Source organism: Littorina saxatilis, linkage group LG12 (genome assembly GCF_037325665.1).
Source record: "Littorina saxatilis isolate snail1 linkage group LG12, US_GU_Lsax_2.0, whole genome shotgun sequence".
In the NCBI taxonomy this organism is placed as follows: Eukaryota; Metazoa; Mollusca; class Gastropoda; order Littorinimorpha; family Littorinidae; genus Littorina; species Littorina saxatilis.
Window position 1 is genome coordinate 60175939 of NC_090256.1, and position 20502 is coordinate 60196440.

The 20502-nt window shown below is 43.1% G+C and overlaps 1 protein-coding gene across 1 annotated transcript in view; it reads left to right on the plus strand.

Moving 5' to 3' along the window:
• LOC138982426 (hydroxylysine kinase-like) overlaps positions 1-19714 on the plus strand; it is a 22189-nt gene extending 2475 nt beyond the window's left edge. The window contains exons 3-7 of the mRNA XM_070355705.1: positions 2180-2308; positions 11561-11706; positions 14946-15126; positions 15451-15788; positions 16182-19714. Coding sequence (XP_070211806.1) covers positions 2180-2308; positions 11561-11706; positions 14946-15126; positions 15451-15788; positions 16182-16421 — 1034 coding nt within the window. The 3' untranslated portion in view covers positions 16422-19714. The remainder of the gene's footprint in view (positions 1-2179; positions 2309-11560; positions 11707-14945; positions 15127-15450; positions 15789-16181) is intronic.
• The last annotated feature ends 788 nt before the right edge of the window (positions 19715-20502 follow it).

The following is a 20502-nucleotide window of genomic DNA, read 5'->3' on the forward strand; positions in this document are numbered from 1 at the left end:
TGTGTGTGTGTGTGTGTGTGTGTGTGTGTGTGTGTGTGTGTGTGTGTGTGTACATGGCTGGATAGCTGGCTGGCTGTCTGTGTTTGTATTTGGACAGTGTCTTACTTGTATAACTGTGTCAGTGCGTGCGTTCGTGTTTGCGTAGTTATCATATTGCTCCTAGAGATGTGAGTGTGTTTCGCCCTGCAATATGTCAATGTTTGCATCTTTGCCACACAGCAGGCAGATTTTGCAGCAAACTGCGACAGCTGATTTTGCAACCAATCTTGCTGCTTTCATTACTCTGCCGATCAGCGAACTTTCTTCTTTCGCATTCCCTGACAAACGTAATTTGTTTACAAAATTAAACCAATAACATCACTAATCATTTTCCAAACTGGTATTTCTTAAAAAGTACGAACCCGGTCAATGTTAATTTGTAGTACGCCAAAAAGTCAAACCTATATAACTCGGAGGCAAAAGAAACGCAAATAAAGGACGCGTTGATTAAACCTTTATGAACTTGAAATAAAAACAAAAGCATGATACTACCATGTTCTGCACGAGGTTTTTTTAGCGGTCTTATCTTGTCAGTACATGTACCGTGTTTGCCGTTATCTGGGTCACACGTAAGGTCTTGTTCACGAGGACCCCAAACCTTCATGGGGACCACTTTCGACACGTGCAAAATGCGGAAAAGCAGCTTTTCGAGTTCAGAGTATTCAAGCAAGCTGTACCGTACTCACAAAATTGTTATCACATTCATTTCTGCAACACAGACGCGATGCCGAGATTATCACCAGAGCAGCGCCAACATGCGATCGGGAGACTTGATGCCAGACAATCAGTTCAGCAAGTTTCTAGGGCATTTGGAGTAAATGTCACCACGGTTTATCGCCTGCAGCAACGTTTTCATGCCACTAACAGTACCTGCGACCTACCAAGACGTGGCAGACCCCGGGTAACAACAGCCCGTCAAGATCGCCATCTTGTCCATCAACACCAGCGAGATCCATTCGAAACTGCCGCCAACACAGCCCGTAACACAATCGGGGTGCATCCATGGACAACCCGTCAGTGCCAGAACTGTACGCCGACGGCTTGGTGGGCAGAACCTGGTAAATCGGCGTCCTGCTCGACGTCCTGTCTTGACAGCTCAGCATCGCCTGGATCGTCTGGCCTGGGCCCAGCAGCATGCCCACTGGCGCCATCGGGACTGGCGCAGGGTTCTTTTTTCGGACGAGAAGCGCTTTTGCCTGGACCCTGGCGATGGGCGTGTCCGGATCTGGCGAAGACATGGACAGCGGTTTGCTAACAATAACATACTGCAGCATGATCGATGGGGAGGTGCCAGCGTCATGATATGGGGCGCCATTGGTGCCAATCAGCGAGTGGGGCCTGTCGTCTTTTAAAACGTCGGCCAAGGTCGTGGGAATGGTGTCAATGCAGACCGCTACATCAATCAAGTCCTGCGTCCCTATGTGGTTCCATTTCTCCAGAGGCAACGGAACTGCATTTTCCAGCAAGACAATGCCCGTCTCCATACTGCACGTGCTACCCAGGTCTTCCTACGTCACAACAACGTCAACCTCCTTCCTCACCCTGCTCGATCTCCGGATCTAAACCCAATCGAACACCTTTGAGACATAATGCAAAGGAGGATTAATGCCCTTGGCCGGAGACCCCGCACAGCAGCAGAACTGCGTGCTGCCGTGACCCAGGTGTGGGCTTAGGTCCTTCAGCAGCAAATCAATGACCTCGTCCTCTCCATGTACCGGAGGTGCGCCGCTGTCATCAACGCCCAGAGAGGAGCAACACGCAATTGACTTTCAAAAATTGTTCAGTGGAACATGGCACGTCGATTTCTCATCCGAATAAACTTTTTCGTATGGTTTTTGTATCGGTCAATTCGTTTCATTGTTATTGTTAACCCGAAAGAATTAATTCGACATTGCAATTCATGGGTAACCCATCTACACTGCAGCATTTGCGTTTCTTTTGCCTGTGAGTATATATTCTAAAACACGGCGATCACATTATTCTTATCAGGAAGATCGAAAACGGTCAAACGACCTTTAGACTAGTAGGAATCACCGATTGCCGATTTTATTGTGTGCATTTTGAGATTTAACCGTCATAATTCCGTAAATGCCTAGTTAACGCGATTCCTCAACATATGCTTGCTTCATTTGTGTGACAGAGACGAAGGACGAAGTGGTCGAGCACGTGCACACCGAGGGGTTTCCCACAGCGCGCCTGGTGCCCACTGTCACCGGTCACCTCTCCCGTCTCTGCTCACTGCACACGGCGAACGGCAAGCAGCGCTATGGTTTGTGTCATATCACTTTGGTACTTACTTGCAATTGCTTGCTGGCCTGCTTACTATTTACTCACTTATTGACTGACTGACTGACTGACTGACTGACTGACTTGCTTGCTTGATTGCCTACTCTCTTACTTATTCAATCACGCACTGCACGTGCGTGCGTGCGTGCGTGCTTGCGTGCTTGCGTGCTTGCTTGCTTCCTTCCTTCCTTCTTAATTACTTACTTACTTACTTACTTACTTACTTACTTACTTCCTTACTGACTTACTTACGTACTTACGCCCTTCCTTCTTTTCTTCCTTCCTTCCTTCCTTCCTTTCTTCCTTCCTTCCTTTCTGACTTACCTATTGCATTGACTTACCGACTCACTGACTTGCAGACTTACTTACTGACTTGCTTACTTACTTACTTACTTATTTACTTGGGCCCTTTGCCCCCAGCGGAGCATAGGCCATTGACCACGTTTTTACATGGCACTCTGGGCTGTTCTTTCCGCCTCTGTCCAGCTGTTGCCCTGCCCCTTTAGCCCCGCATCTGCGTCTCGCCTCCAGCTGTTTATTGGCCTTCAACATTGTCTCTTCCCCTGTGGATTCCAAGTGAGATCTTGGCGGGTGATGCTGGATGTTGGGTTCCTGAGGACTGGGTGGCCGAGTGGTAACGCACTTGCGCTCGGAAGCGAGAGGTTGCGTGTTCAGGCCTGGGTCAGGCCGCAATTTTCTCCCCCCTTTCCTAACCTAGGTGGTGGGTTCAAGTGCTAGTCTTTCGGATGAGACGAAAAACCGAGGTCCCTTCGTGTACACTACATTGGGGTGTGCACGTTAAAGATCCCACGATTGACAAAAGGGTCTTTCCTGGCAAAATTGTATAGGCATAGATAAAAATGTCCACCACCCGTGTGACTTGGAATAAAGTGTAAAAAAAATTCCATCTCACACGGCATTAAGTCTCAGGGCTTGGAAACATGAATACACGCATGCAGGAAAAAAAAATGGGTAGCGCCGTATACTGTATGGCAGCTCGCTTTCCCCAGGGAGAAAGCAGCCCGAATTTCTGTGAGGTTACCCTCATGGACTATATAAAATCTTATCCTTATGTGTCCAATCCAGCATCACTTTCTCCCCAGAATCTGTCTGTAGTGTTCTCAGGTGAAATTCAAGAACACTCAACAGTGTCCCAGATTTATTCTCTCCGTCAAAAGTTCGCTATGTACTTATGTCCCTTCAACGTGAAAGTAATCTTTACGCAATGAATCAAATGTCAAAGTCAAAAAGTTTGACTTTGCGCCACCATTTTGCTCTGCAGTTTTAACACTCTACCACGATTCTCTCCGCTGTAAAGTTTGGTACCTTGCCTTCCCTTGAATTTAGGACACTGTTCTTGAATTTGACCTTTTCTCACATCAGCTCAACAAACCTTTTGGATTCTCACTATCTTGAGACCAAAGACAAAACGCGTGACAGAGCTACATTATTGTTGTGTTCATTATCTCATTACCGTCGTTCATTTGTTCATCGAAATCAAAGAAAATTAGGTCGACGTACCAGTGAACGTTTTGTAATGTCTATGATTAACCGTTCCAGTAACTATCCTTTCTTCCTGTTTGTTTTGTTTTTGTTTTGTTTCAAAATTATTTTGTTTAGATCAAATGCAGTGGTGTAAAGGGGGAGGCGAGGTAACTGTCTGTCCGTTTTCCCGTCTGTTGTCAGTCTGTATTGTATGTCAACCTGTCTGTCATTTGCGATTGAGGACATCGTCTTCCCGGTAATACGAATAATAATAATAATAATTGTCAGTAAGTACTGGTGTCACATGACTGATGTGAACCAGTTGATTGGCTAATGGCGATGCGCTAAACCTGTTAGCGCACTCTTGGAGTGCGCTAACTTTTCCACAGAGCGTATTCTTCCGCCCTTTGCCTAAGCGAGACTGTGCTCTCATCCTCAGAATTAATTAATGACATGTAGCTTATATTCTCCACAATACCAAAATACCATAAATTTCCTGCTTCTCAATTAAAGCAGAAGTGGGTTTTTTTCTGACAGATTGCATGTGCCCGTGCCACAGTTGCCACTGATCTAAAAGTAGAACCCGCTGTGTCTATTTTTCAGTTTCGACTTGCTAAGAATCTTCTCATAATTATGCCGTAGCTTATTATCCACATTACCAAATGATGAGTTAGTATACAATTCCCAGCAGCTAAGAGAAAACACAAGTGTTATTCCGATAACGTACCACTGAACTAGATCAGCATTTGGAATATATACGTAGCAGGCTAGATTACACTGAAATACGACTGCATCACTGCAGTGCCGTGGTTCGCTTGCCCTAGCAGACGACATAAACCTCGCAGCAAATTAACATGTTGGGCAAATGTGAACAAACAAACGATGGGGACATAATACGTGTAGGGTTCACAGCATTCTTACGGTTCATATATAATAGTACCAGTCTCCCCGATGAGTGAAGATACAACACGAGAAACATACCACATTTACTTTGAAAATCCGAGTCTGCTAACCGTGGCCTTGGCCGGAGTCAATTCAAGGGGCAACACTCTGATCAGTCAATCTGTCGAAGCTCGATGAAGGTTTCGAATCGCAATTAACTGAGAGCACAGTCCTTTCTCCGAGTTTAAATGAGGTCTCTATGAAAGATCATCACTTTTTAGCTTAACACTACACTGGAATTTACCAACAGAAATTAAAACAAGAGTTTGCGTGTGACGAAAGCACGACACACTTTCAGAGACAGCCCACACAAAAGTAGATCCAGTGACACAAACCTGACCACACAGTTACGCCTATCCAAATGCGCGTTGCAAAATGTGCGTTTTGAATCTTCTTTTTTCTCTGGCGGTACTGACAATATCGTTATTGAAACAATCCCAGTGCACTAAGGGATTTATAGAGCAAATCTCGAAAATAATTATTGAACTCAGCGCTATGCGCTTAGTTCAATAATGAATTTTCTCGATTTGCTCTATAAATCCCTTAGTGCACTGGGATGTCTCAATAACTTAAATAATAATTGTCAGTAAGTACTGGTGTCACATGACTGATGTGAACCAGTTGATTGGCTAATGGCGATGCTGTAAAACTGTTAGCGCACTCTTGGTGTGCGCTAACTTTTCCACAGAGCGTATTCTTCCGCCCTTTGCCTAAGTGAGACTGTGCTCTCATCCTCAGAATTAATTAATGACATGTAGCTTATATTATCCACAATACCAAATGACCATAAATTCCCTGCATCTCAGTTAAAGCAGAAGTGGGTTTTTTCTGACAGATTGCATGTGCCTGTGCCACAGTGCCACTGATCTAAAAATAGAAGCCGCTGTATTTCATCTCATTTTCGCCGACTAGCATAGATTCTTCTCATATGCCGTGTTAGTGGCATGTAGCTTATCATCCACATTACCAAATGATGAGTTAGTATACAATTCCCAGCGGCTAACATAAAACAAAAGTGTTATTCCGAAAACGTAACAGCTACTGAGCTAGACCAGCATTTGGAAGACTGACTCGATCGACTGTCATACGTAGCAGACTACACTGAAATACGACTGCATCAGTTCAGTAAATGAATGGTTTCCGAATTATTATTTCAAGGCAAGAACAATCGTAATCGAAAACGTGCAGGGTTCAGAACGTTCTTCTATATATATATACGACTTGTGTCTGTGTGTGTGTCTGTGTGTTTGTGTATCTGTGTATTTGTGTATTTGTGTATTTGTGTATTCGCCATGCACGGCCAAAGTTCTCGATGGATCTGCTTCAAATTTGGTGGGCATATTCAGGTTGACCCGGTACAGGACACAACCTGGTCGATATTTCAACACGTGCTCTCAGCGCGCAGCGCTGAACCGATTTTGGTTCCACCTCGGCTACGCGGGCCCCCATACCGACACACCATAGCCGCTACACCACATCACAACGCCAAAGTTCTCTGTGGATCTTTTTCAAATTTGGACACCGTATTCAGCTACACCCCGGACACAATATCATCGATGAGATATTTCAACACGTGCTCTCAGCGCGCAGCGCTGAACTGATTTTGGTTTTTGTGTTCATTTCACCATTATAAGTAACTCTTCCTTATCTTCTCATCTTCTCCAGGTTTTCAGCGTTTACCTCCCTTCCTTCGTATGGTGCACCATAGTTTGAGGGAGGCATCTTCGGATATTCCCGTTCTGTTACTATTTTTAGAAGGTCACCGCAGTGTCCAGAACGTAAATTGGACCCGTAAATTATCCTCACTGTAAAAGTGCAAAGGTCGAATCAATTTATAGCCACGCGAAAAATACACTGTCATCTATCTCTCTATAGATATGGCTTCTCTGTGTTTGTGTGTGTGTGTGTGTGTGTGTGTGTGTGTGTGTGTGTGTGTGTGTTTTTATGTGAGCAACACCTGTGCATTGTTCAGTTCTGTTTGTGATGTGGTCTGGCGGCTTTTGTGTAATTTTATGTACTGGCCTTCCTTTCAGAAGCCATAACAGTTCAAAAGGGCTTAGAGATAAGCTCTAAATTGCTCAATCCTGTTTGAGTGGAGTTCGCCTCCAAAGGTGATTAACACGGTTACATTCGTCGACAAGGATGGGACTCGATATGGTCAGGAATGGCATTATGGCCACTGAATCATTTTCGTGCTGTTCCCATTCCACGAATCTGGGAGGGACCTAAGCTTGGCGGGTCCATTGTTCGGACCCGGCGAAGCCGGCGTACGGCTCTAAGTACTTCTTCCCGGCGAAGCCGGCTACCCGGCGAAGCGGGTATTCATTCTAGTACCATATATAAGACTTATTACCAGCCTGCCTCATGCGTGCAGACTCAGTGCAGACTGCAGTGGTTCGATTGCCCTAGCCTAGCAGACGACATAAACCCCGCTCAGCAAATTAACATGTTGGGCAAATGTGAACGAAAAAACGATGGGGATATAATACGTGTAGGGTACAGAGCATTCTTACCGTTCATATTTAGTATCAGACTCCCTGATGAGTGAAGATACAACACGAGAAATATGCCACTTTTATTTTGAAAATGTGCTAACCGTCGAGTCCTGCGGGGGGGTAGTCAATTCAAGGGGAGCCACTCCGCACAGTCCATCCGTCGAAGCTCGGCTGGAGGTTTTGAATCGCAAATAACGAAGAGCACAGTTCTTTCTCCGAGTTCAAATGAGGTCTCTCTGAAAGATCATCACTGTTCAGCTTAACGCTTCACTGGAATTTACCAACAGAAATTAAAATGCGTGTGACGAAAGCACGACACACTTGAGACACCCCACACAAAAGTAGATCTTACACGACCTGACCACACAGTTATGCCTATTCAAATGCGCGTAGCAAAATGTGCGTTTGGAATCTTCTTTTTTATGGCGGTACTGACAATATCGTTATTGAAACATTCCCAGTGCACTAAGGGATTTATAGAGAAAATCTCGAAAACAATTATTGAACTCAGCGCTATGCGCTTCGTTCATATAATGAATTTTCTCGATTTGCTCTATAAATCCCTTAGTGCACTGGGATGTCTCAATAACTTAAATAATAATAATTGTCAGTAAGTACTGGTGTCACATGACTGATGTGAACCAGTTGATTGACTAATGGCGATGCGCTTTTAAATCTGTTAGCGCACTCTAACTTTTCCACAGAGCGTATTCTTACGCCCTTTGCCTAAGCGAGACTGTACTCTCATCCTCAGAATTAATTAATGACATGTATCTTATATTCTCCACTTTACCCAAAAATAACCATAAATTTCCTGCGGCTCAAAGCAGAAGTGGTTTTTTTCTGACAGATCGCAGGCGCCTGTGCCACAGTGAATCCCACTGATCTAAAAATAGAAGCAGCTGTGTCTCTTCCACAATGGTCTCTTCTCGTTTTGACTTGCAAAGATTTTTCTCATATGCCCTGTTAGTGGCATGTAGCTTATTAACCACATTATCAAATAATGAGTTATTATAAAATTCCCAGCGGCAAACAGAAAATACAAGTGTTATTCCGATAATGTACCAGCTAGACCAGCCTTTGAAAGTCGACTCTGTTATAGTAGACTACACTGAAATACGACCGCATCAGTTCAGTAAATGAATGGTTTCCGAATTATTACTTCAAGGCAACAACAATCGGAATCGAAAACGTGTAGGGTTAAGAACGTTCTTACCATGTATAAAACTTATTACCAGCCTGCCTCATGCGTGCAGACGAGCAGTTTTTGTTTTTGAAATGAGACTGCCGTTCAGTGGTTCGATTGCCCTAGCCGTCTAGCAGACGACATAAACCCCGCAGCAAATTAACATGTTGGGCAAATGTGAACAAACAAACGATGGGGATATAATACGTGTAGAGTTCAGAGCATTCTTACCGTTCATATATAGTACCAGACTCCCCGATGAATGAAGATACAACACGAGAAACACCACATTTACTTTGAAAATGTGCTAACCGTGACCTTGGAGTCAATTCAAGGGGCAACACTCTGCACAGTCAATCTGTCGAAGCTCGATGAAGGTTTCGAATCGCAAATAACTGAGAGCACAGTCCTTTCTCCGAGTTTAAATGAGGTCTCTATGAAAGATCATCACTTTTTAACTCAACGCTACTCTGGAATTTACCAACAGAAATTAAAACAAGAGTTTGCGTGTGACGAAAGCACGACACACTTGAGACAGCCCACACAAAAGTAGATCTGACACAAACCTGACCACACAGTTACGCCTATCCAAATGCGCGTAGCAAAATGTGCGTTTTGAATCTTCTTTTTTCTCTGGCGGTACTGACAATATCGTTATTGAAACAATCCCAGTGCACTAAGGGATTTATAGAGCAAATCTCGAAAATAATTATTGAACTCAGCGCTATGCGCTTCGTTCAATAATGAATTTTCTCGATTTGCTCAATAAATCCCTTAGTGCACTGGGATGTCTCAATAACTTAATTTAACCTCAACATGACAGGACGTTTACGTCAAGGAATAGAAGAACGCGCATGCGCAAGCTCACTGGACACGGACAGAAAACAGATGCACATTAATGTGTTAGAACTGCAAGCTGCATTGTTGGTTCTAAAGGCTTTTGCGAGGGACAAGAGGGGTATTCACATTCGACTTATGCTCGATAATACCACAGATGTGGCATGCCTAGCTAACATGGCAACTAATCACTCAGCTCAGTGTAATGCTGTGACGAAGGAAATCTAGAACTTCTGTGTAGATAGACATTTGGGTGACAACTGCGTACTTAACTGGTGTAGAGAATGTCGAAGCTGATGAAGAATCTAGAAAACTGAATTTAGATGCTGAGTGGAAGTTAAACTCGAATTTACTCTCCCACGCGCTTCAAATACTTGAGTTTGAGCCAGAGATATATTTGTTTGCTTCCCGAATTAATCGTCAGTACCCCAGATATGTAGCATATCGGCCGGATCCAGAAGCGTTTAGTGTCAATGCACTTAGCATGTCGTGGTATGGTTTGCCATTGTATGTTTTTCCACCTTTTTGTTTTCTGCCCAGCGTACTACAAAAGATGAACAAGGACAAAGCACAAGGTGTGATAGTGGTTTCATACTGGCCAAGCCAGCCCTGGTTCCCTTGGTTAGGGAGTCTGTTGATAGAGAAGCCAGTTCTTGTGTCAGCAAGGGACAATCTACTTCACATGCTTGCAAACCCAAACATGGAGCATCGGCTCAGAAAAAACACTGCACATTCTTATTTGCAACGTATCAGGGGTAGGCTCAGAAGCAGAGGACTTTCGCAGCAAGCAGCCTCAGTGGTCTGCGCATCCTGGAGAACAGGGACAGCTAAACTGTATGCCGTATACATCAAAAAGTGGAAAATGTATGCGATTAAAAGAGGCAATGATCCGGTTCACTTTTCTGTAATCGATACAGTAAATTTCCTGGGAACATTGTTTGCTGCTGGACAGACTTATAGTAGTATCTGTGTTGAGAGATCAGCACTTTAAGGCTACCATGAAATAGCAGACTGGCATTTTTGGTGAACACAGATTGGTTAAGCGGTTTGTAAAGGGGATGTTTGAATTGAGACCATCTTTTCCAAAGTAGTCTGCTACGTGGGACGTAGACACAGTTCTCTCTTATCTAGAGAATATTATCCCATTGGGAAAATTGATTTTAAAAGAATTATCAAGCAAGTTAGTTACATTGATCGCTATCCTATATGGACAAAGGTGTCAGACAATTCACTCCCTTTATTTGCCCTCGATGAAACTTACAGGCTACAAGTGTGTGTTTCATATAACTCAGTGATGAAACTTACAGGCTACAAGTGTGTGTTTCATATCAACTCAGTGATGAAACAATCAAAGAAAGGAAAACATGTAGCTCCTATTGAGTTATTGTCGTTTGACAAAAATCCTAACCTGTGTGTAATTGCAACGCTCATAAAATATTTACGTCGTACACAGGACTTTGAGAGACACAGATAAATTGTTCGTAAGTTATCAATAGCCTCATGGACCTATTTCAAAAGATACACTGGCTCGGTGGATTAGAGACACTCTGAGTAGAGCAGGTGTGGATACCTATTTGTTAACGGGTCACAGCACCAGATCTGCAAGTACGTCGGCAGCGGCTGCCAGGGGCACGCCAATTGACGTCATAATGAAAGCTGCAGGATGGTCGTCGGAGTCCACCTTTGCCCGTTTTTACAAAAAGACACCTTCGGTTAACATGGGTCAAGTCTTACTGGACTCTTTTCTCAAGAAAGATTGAGGTGAGTGATTTCGTCAAAGAATATAACTTGACAGTTTGGAAGGTTACAGTGGGGATAAACATGTACACATCTATCTCTAAACATTCCTTGACGTAAACGTCCTGTCATGTTGAGGTTAAATTACCACAAACATGCGAGACTTACCTTGTGTAAGTTGAAGCTTGTTTCGGATTTGACCGATACATGTTACAGGAACGTTTATGTCAAGTCCCACCCTGATCCTGTGGAAATAAAAATCCCAGCCCTTGGGTTACGTTATAGTCTAGTTCTATTGACGGAGAATAATTAATTAGTGTACATGTTGTCTGTATTATAAATGTTCTGAAGAGTGAGCTTGCGCATGCGCGTTCTTCTATTACTTGACATAAACGTTCCTGTAACATGTATCGGTCAAATCCGAAACAAGCTTCAACTTACACAAGGTAAGTCTCGCATGTTTGTGGTAAATAATTCGTAACTTAAAATGTAGAATCCTTAGCGACTCAGCTGCACTGGCGCGCTCTCAATTTTTTCTGCCATGACGTCACAGGTGTTATTGCGAGGGATGACGTCATCAAGTACGCAGTACGTCTGCTGGAGTACATACCTGGCACAGTACTGTCTGCTGTACCCCTGACTCCTAGACTGAGCTTTCAGGTTGGAAGCTTTGCTGCTCGCCTAGATGGGATACTGCAGGTAAAAGGTTCTTTGTGTTTGAGTGATTGCGTGTGTGACTCGCGGCTTAGAAAGAGAGAGAGAGAGAGAGGGGGAGGGAGAGAGAGAGAGAGAGAGAGAGGGAGGGAGAGAGAGAGAGAGGGGGGGGAGAGAGAGAGAGAAAGCGAGCGAGCGAGCGAGAGAGGGAGATAGAGAAAGAGAGAGACATACAGACAGACAGACGGAAAAGGAGAGGGAGTCAGAGAGAGAAGCGAGAAGGAGCCGGTTTGACTGTTCGTCTGTCTGGCTGTGCCTTCTAACACAATAAACGGGAAGCAAGCAATGACATGTGTTACAAGAAACGGGCAACACACGCGATGACTAAAGGCTCTTGTAACACGGACAGAGTGTGAGAGACGGAGTGTGGTGGACAGACAAATAGACAGATTGACAGAGACAGACAAACAGAAGCTGACAGACAGACAACGCGAAAAAACCATTTAGGATAAAAACCAAGAGCCCTCACACGCTCTTGGCTCACGTTTTGTTTTAGTTTAAAAACTCTAAACACGTCAAGAGATCTATCAGTGCAGGCGGAAATTTCCACAAAATCAAAGATGTATCACAATGAAAAACACCAGAAGATAGACAAACAAACTCACAGAGACCAGACGGACACGTAGACAGACACAAAAACAGAGAACTATGTTTTATAAGTCACTGAAATCAGTTCAAATTTGATGTTTGCACTGATCTACAATTTGTTATCACACACCGGTGACACTGTGACGGTTCCCCTACGCTTTGTGTTCGGTGCCCTGACCCTTTGTGTTCGGTTCCCACTCGGTTCCCACACGCCAAAATTCGCGGACAAAACATCCATTTATGGTAGTATTACGCAATGTTGCTCTCTGAGAATGGTCTTGTTAGATCTGTGAGTGTTTACACTACATGCCTAGGTGCTGTTGGATTGAAGGTTTTTGATATTTTAGCCGTTATTAGGTAGAATGCCTTCCACTTTACTGCAAAACTGCATAATTCGTAGCATCGGCAAGAAATATCCTACCAAAAAATGCCTGCTTGGAACTGTCCGTGGTCCAGCAAAAAGTTCAACATGTCTGTAGCAGACAGCCCAAGTTTCAAGATTGTAGGGCCATCCAAACAGCCGTAATAATAAAAACAACAAAAGTAGTCAGTGAAATTGGCTGTGTTCGGTCCCCCCACACTTTTGTGACGTAGGCGTGACGGTTCCCATAATTCATTGTGTCGGTCCCCACTTTCTGTGTCGGACCCCACTTTCGACCTAATTTCTCTGTGACGGACCCCACAACCAGCCTATTTTGTGTCGGTCCCCACACCTTCTTGGATTTATGACTTGCCGGTTACTTGTATCATTGTATTCATTGAATCTAATTGTCTCGGAGTTATTTTTCAGCAAAAACCGGCAAGGCAGCACCTTTTGTGATACCAAGTAAGTCAGATGACATCAGTATGTGTGTGTGTGTGTGTGTGTGTGTGTGTGTGTGTGTGTGTGTGAGAGAGAGAGAGAGAGAGAGAGAGAGAGAGAGAGAGAGAGAGAGAGAGAGAGAGAGTTGTGTTTCCGTACCCGCGACAGCGTTTTTCCAGCGGCGCGACGAAAATCAAGCACATAGAAAATGACCAGGAGTGTTTCCACACGCGCGACGCGTTAGCGGCGCGACAAGCGGCAAGCGACGCGATTTTTTTGAAAGGGTCCTGGAGCGATTTTTTCGCGTTGTCGCGCGGCAACGCGGGAGTTTACAGATTTTACCGCATGTTTAAAACGCAAGTACGGAAACACGTCACGCGTTTGCGCGCGTTTTCTTTTGTCGCTGCCGCTGTCGCGGGTACGGAAACAGAACTTACCGCGAGTACGACACTACCGCGAGTATAACACTACCGCGTGTCACACTACCGGCCGCGAGTATAACATTACCGCGTGTCATTTTATGACTTCCATGGCTGAAGGCAAAGGTTGAAATGTTTCCTTGAAATATAAAACAAAAAGGCCTGGTCTGTTCTCTGAACACTAATTCAATGTTTGTCATGCTAACCAAGAACTCAAAACGATCAGAACACACTATCAGAATACATATAGAATGGGTTGCTTCCAATCAAAGTTAGAACACAAACTCACAAGAAGTAAGTTTGCATGCGTTCTCTCTACGGTTATGGTACTCGCGGTTGTGGTACGCGCGGTAGTGTGACACGCGGCAGTGTTATACTCGCGGTAGTGTCGTACTCGCGGTAGTGTGACACGCGGTAGTGTTACACGCGGTAGTGTCGTACTCGCGGTAGTGTGACACGCGGTAGTGACGCTCGCGGTAGTGTCGCATAACCGGAGTGATCTGGAAAGGTGTCAATCTCTCTCTCTCTCTCTCACTCTCTCTCTCTCTCTCTCTCTCTCTCTCTCTCTCTCTCTCTCTCTCTCTCTCTCTCTCACACACACACACACACACACACACACACACACACACACATACTGATGTCATCTGACTTACTTGGTATCACAAAAGGTGCTGCCTTGCTGGTTTTTGCTGAAAAATAACTCCGAGACAATTAGATTCAATGAATACAATGATACAAGTAACCGGCAAGTCATAAATCCAAGAAGGTGTGGGGACCGACACAAAATAGGCTGGTTGTGGGGTCCGTCACAGAGAAATTAGGTCGAAAGTGGGGTCCGACACAGAAAGTGGGGACCGACACAATGAATTATGGGAACCGTCACGCCTACGTCACAAAAGTGTGGGGGGACCGAACACAGCCAATTTCACTGACTACTTTTGTTGTTTTTATTATTACGGCTGTTTGGATAGCCCTACAATCTTGAAACTTGGGCTGTCTGCTACAGACATGTTGAACTTTTTGCTGGACCACGGACAGTTCCAAGCAGGCATTTTTTGGTAGGATATTTCTTGCCGATGCTACGAATGATGCAGTTTTGCAGTAAAGTGGAAGGCATTCTACCTAATAACGGCTAAAATATCAAAAACCTTCAATCCAACAGCACCTAGGCATGTAGTGTAAACACTCACAGATCTAACAAGACCATTCTCAGAGAGCAACATTGCGTAATACTACCATAAATGGATGTTTTGTCCGCGAATTTTGGCGTGTGGGAACCGAGTGGGAACCGAACACAAAGGGTCAGGGCACCGAACACAAAGCGTAGGGGAACCGTCACAGTGTCACCGGTGTGTATCACGCCATACACGTTAAAAAGTTGTCAAATATCGTTATTAAAACGATTATGTTCGCAGGGCTTCGATAATAAGAACTCAGTCGACTTGTCAACTAACTGGAGCATGGAGAACCTGCCCTTCGTGCGTCAACTCCTTTACGTCATAAATGACGTCAGTACAAAACGCGTCTGCAGTGACGTCATCGACGCCTTTGAAACAGAAGTCATCACGAATAAAGACAAGAAAACATTTCGTAGAGGTAATCTTAGTCTTTTTTCTTCAAGTTTTCCCAGTATATCAAGGGCCGAATGTAGGAGCCAAGCTTAGAGACTCTAGTCTGGGATGAACTGATTTGAGGGTACCGTTTATCCCAGACTAAAGTCTGTGTAATTTCGACTCTGGCATACCGGCCCTGAACTCTGTTTGGTCAATCTCATTGTTGTAACATGTTCACCCGTGCTAAAGTGGCTGGGGGCGTTATGTGGACGTGGTGGTGAGGGGAAGCACCCTGCTTGTGAAATGGCGATGGCTATATGAATCGACTAAACGCATATCGTTAAACCCCATGTTTCTGCTGTTTCAGGAATCGTCCATACTGATTTTAACCCTAACAACATCCTCGTACACCCTACGGCCGCCACAACACAAAATCCCCCCTCCTTTCCTACATCGTCTGCTGCTGCATCATCAAAAACATTATATCCGTCTTCAACATCGCCTTCCTTCACATCATCATCATCATCATCATCATCATCTGGAGAGAAGTGGGACGTGAGTGCGGTTCTAGATTTTGGTGACGCGTGTGAAACGTATGTCTTTCTGGAAGCTGCCATTGCCATGAGCCATCTGATGCTTGATTGTCCTCCAGGCTGTGACCCAGACGAACTGGCGGGGCATACCCTGGCTGGCTATCTTTCTCAGGTCGGTAGGTGTGTGCATGAGGGAAGGGCGAGGAAGGCGAGAGTTTGACTCGAGTTGTGTGTCAATGTGTGTGTGTTAGTGTTAGTGTTAGTGTGAGTGTGTGTGTGTGTGTGTGTGTGTGTGTGTGTGTGTGTGTGTGTGCGTGCGTGCGTGCGTGCGTGTGTGCGTGCGTTCATGCGTGCCTGCGTGCGTGCCTGCGTGCGTGCCTGCAAGTGTGAGTGTGAGTGTGTGTGTGTGTGTGTGTCTAGAAAATACAAGGAGGTAGGAGGGAATGGCTTGTCAGAAATTAGGCTGGGGTTCAATAATCTGAAAAGAGTCCTTTGATCATATTTCTCTGTTCAGTTTTTGTTTAAAGCCTTTAGTAACTCTTTTCTTCTCAACATATTTTTTCAGATAAAACTGAGCAGGACAGAGGTAGAGCTCTTGCCAATAGCAATATGCGCCAGATTGTGTCAGCTTGTTGTATGTGGTAACCATACTCTCACCATGGACCCTGGCAACCGTGATTACGTTTTGGCCTACGTCACACCCGCGCTACGTCATCTCCTTCGCAGCTGGGGCAGACCGCGTGACGTCAGACTCAGCAAGTGGAAGGACGTTGCTGAAAGATGGAAAGTGAAGTTCCCTGAATAGTCGAGACGGTTGTACGAACGTTTCGAATTTTGCACGGAATTACACTGTTGCTGCACTTTATTATAAAAGGCTGACTGTATGATATCGATCTTACCCATAGTAATCGGTACATAATATTAAAGATTCCATGAACATGATTTTCAAAACGGTTGCACACATGTGTAATAAAAACAGATATAGTGACGACTTTTCCAGTTTAATAAAGGCCAGGTAGTAGACATGGATTTCTATGTACTAAAAAAAAAAAGGGGGGGGGGGTGGAGCTAGCATTCAATTAGCGAAGCTAATCTGTTGGCGGATGTATGTAGGTTATAGGAATGTTCTGTTCAAATAACACGTTAGCAATCATTTTCAGAGAGCGCCAGTAAGCAGAAAAATGTCACATGTATTGCAATAGGCGTTCATTATCCTTTGACATGTAATGGTTGAAGTCCGATATATGCGATTTATTATTTGTCCCTTGGATATACTATTCGCACACTTAAATGACCGATTTGTTCAAGGGCTTAAGAATGTTTTGTTTTGTATATTATTAAACGTTCCATTTATTGTGAATGTTATGACATATGTATATTATTCTATTAAACGTTCCAGTTATAGTGAATGTTATGACATATGTATATTATTCTATTAAACGTTCCATTTATTGTGAATGTTATGACATATGTATATTATTCTATTAAACGTTCCAGTTATAGTGAATGTTATGACATATGTATATTATTCTATCAAACGTTCCATTTATTGTGAATGTTATGACATATGTATATTATTCTATTAAACGTTCCATTTATTGTGAATGTTATTACATATGTATATTATTCTATTAAACGTTCCATTTATTAAGCCGCCATTAGTATAATGGGGCTTACTGGATTTGCTCTGTCTGTTTGTTTGTTTGTTTGTTTGAGGCGGGCAGGCGATGTCTTACAAACAAGTCGGGTAAGACTTGTATCTCTGGGTCAATTAAGCACAAATTTCGTGAACTTGTAAGGAATAGGGTTAGACGGGTGTATGCAAAAAATTACATTCCTAACGGTAGTCAAACGGAAGATATTAGCTTTTAACGCTTTTACAAACCGAGTCAGGGGACGAAACCAACTGACAGATTCCTATGTTTGTGGGAATTCCCGCACCCAGAATCCGAGTTACTTCCCTTCGAGTGCTTGGCCATGTCACGGCATTGTGCGCTGCATGCATTCATGAGCAAGACCGTTTATGCTCACAGCAGTGTGATTGGCAATGCATATCTGAATGTATTATCATTTTTGCAAACCGACAGAGATAAAATGTGCATTGAAAGTACAACTTTCTGCAAGTTTTCCCGTGCAACTGTTTTCTGGTGGTCATATCAAAATGTTTAAATCGACTTGCATTCTTCGTGATCAGTTATCACAACAGAAATTGAAAGATGAGGAATTTGATTAATTGTGTGTGTGTGTGTGTGTGTGTGTGTGTGTGTGTGTGTGTGTGTGTGTGTGTGTGTGTGTGTGTGTGTGTGTGTGTGAGTGTGTTCGCATGTGGGCGTGCGTTCTTGGATGCTTGTGTCCGCGTGTCAGTATGTGTATTAATGAGTTATTGTGTGTGTCTTCGCGTGTGTGCGCATGCTTTGATTTTTTCAAGTCTTTCGTCTACGTTTGTGTGTCCTGTTTTGTTTACGTGTGCGTATGTTTTCGTTTTCGTTACTGATTGTTGTCTCTTTGAGGCCTCTCAGTTCTCTACCTCTCATCAATTTTCCCGGAGGGGGCATGCCCCCGGACCCCCCTAGGAGCCGGCTTTTGTCTTTTAAGTGACGGTTTTGGAAAGTAGTTGGGTAATTTGATAGTTCAGGTTGCACCTGGTCGATTAATTGTCCTTGTTTTGATCCAAATTTGTCTTCTTAAATTTACTTTTGGGAAGGTGTATTAGGGGAGTTTCTTGGCTCAGATCAGTTGCACCAGATTGTTCCATTTTCCTCGTTTAAAATTGATGTGATCCGCCCCTGATATGTATATTATTTTATTAAACGTTCCATTTATTGTAAATTTTATTACATATGTATATTATTCTATTAACCGTTCCATTTATTGTGAATGTTCAGTGCAGCATTTTTAAACGTTCCATTTCTTTTGAATGCTATGCATAGTATTTGATTAAATGTTCCATTTATTGTGAATGTTATGTTTAGTATTTTATTAGACGTTCCATTTACAGTATCGTGAAGGTTATGTACATTATTTTATTAAACATTCCATTTATTGTGAATGTTACGCATATTATCTTATCAAACGTGCCATGTATTGTGAATGTTATGTATAATACTGTATGACAAGTTCTATTAATTGTGAATATTTTTTTTAGTATATTCTTAAACGTTTCATTCACCTTCTTTGTTTTTTGTTTCATGTAATAAGATACTTAAACCTGAGGCGGAATCACTAAGTGTTTTCTGCTATACCTGTGTGACCAAAACATATGACGACTTTCAACAAAATAGATATTGCATAAAACTAATTTCGCGCCTGTCTAGTAGCTGTACAATGATAGGAAAGAAATGCAAGTGTCTAAGAAAACGCGTGTCACGCGTACAATTTTTACAGCTATTGTGTTTTAAGCGTAGCAAATAGGGTCCGATATTTAGACGAGACAAGTATAATGCCGACGAGTCGAAGACGAGTCGCATTATACTTGTTCGAGTCTAAATATCGGACCCTATTGCTACGCTGAAAACACAATAGCGATTATATAGCTGTTCTGACCTTGATTTGTTGTTCCAAACTTACAAAATGACAGTTTTTGCGTCGATGGGTTAATCTCAGGTTTTGATAGCAGACGCCGTTTCTTATGCGCATTAGTTTTGCGCAGGCGCCACACTGACTTTGGAAAAAACTCGATTTGACAACACAGCTGTTAAACAGCTTTTTATTACATTTAGTAAAGTTTTGACTAAATGTTTTAACGTAGAGGGGGGAATCGAGACGAGGGTCGTGGTGTGTGTGTGTGTGTGTGTGTGTGTGTGTGTGTGTGTGTGTGTGTGTAGAGCGATTCAGAGTAAACAACTGGACCGATCTTTATGAAATTTTACATGAGAGTTCCTGGGTATGATATCCCCAGACGTTTTTTTCTTTTTTTTTGATAAATGTCTTTGATGACGTCATATCCGGCTTTTTGTAAAAGTTAAGGCGGCACTGTCACACCCTCATTTTTCAATCAAATTGATTGAAATTTTGGCCAAGCAATCTTCGATGAAGGCCGGACTTTGGTATTGCATTTCAGCTTGGAGGCTTAAAAATTAATTAATGAGTTTGGTCATTAAAAATCTGAAAATTGTAATGAAAATTTTTTTTTTTCAAAACGATCCCAAATTACGTTCATCTTATTTTTCATCATTTTCTAATTCCAAAAACATATAAATATGTTATATTCGGATTAAAAACAAGCTCTGAAAATTAAAAATATAACAATTATGATTAAAATAAAATGTCCGAAATCGATTTAAAAACAATTTCATCTGTCGGTTTCTCATTCCAAAAACATATACATATGATATGTTTGGATTAAAAACACCCTCAGAAAGTTAAAACAAAGATAGGTACAGAAAAGCGTGCTATCCCGCTCAGCGCGACCATTACCGCACTATTCTGGCTTGTCGATTTCACTGCCTTTGCCACGAGCGATGGACTGACGAAACTACGAGTATGCGGTCTTGGTGAAAAAATGCAGTGCGTTCAGCTTTATTCTGTGAGTTCGACAGCTTGACTAGATGAGTAATTTCGCCTTACGCGACTTGTTATAGTTCATTCGAATACAACAAAAAGAAGTTTGAGTTTTTTTAAATTTTGAACAAGACTACTTATGAAGAAGACCAAAACACAACATAAACGGAAAACTAGAAACAACTGAAGAACTAGGATGCAACAAGGGGAGGAGAAGAGAACAGCTAATCGCGAGCAGACGGCAGCGAAGTTTTCAGTTTGGGTGAATGGCATTTATACTTGTCTCGTCATGAAGCGAATTTGTCAACCTCAGTTATAAACGACTACATGAATGTTAGTGCCATGGGTAGTACATCAATACTTCAGAGGGGAAGTGGGGTATTTAG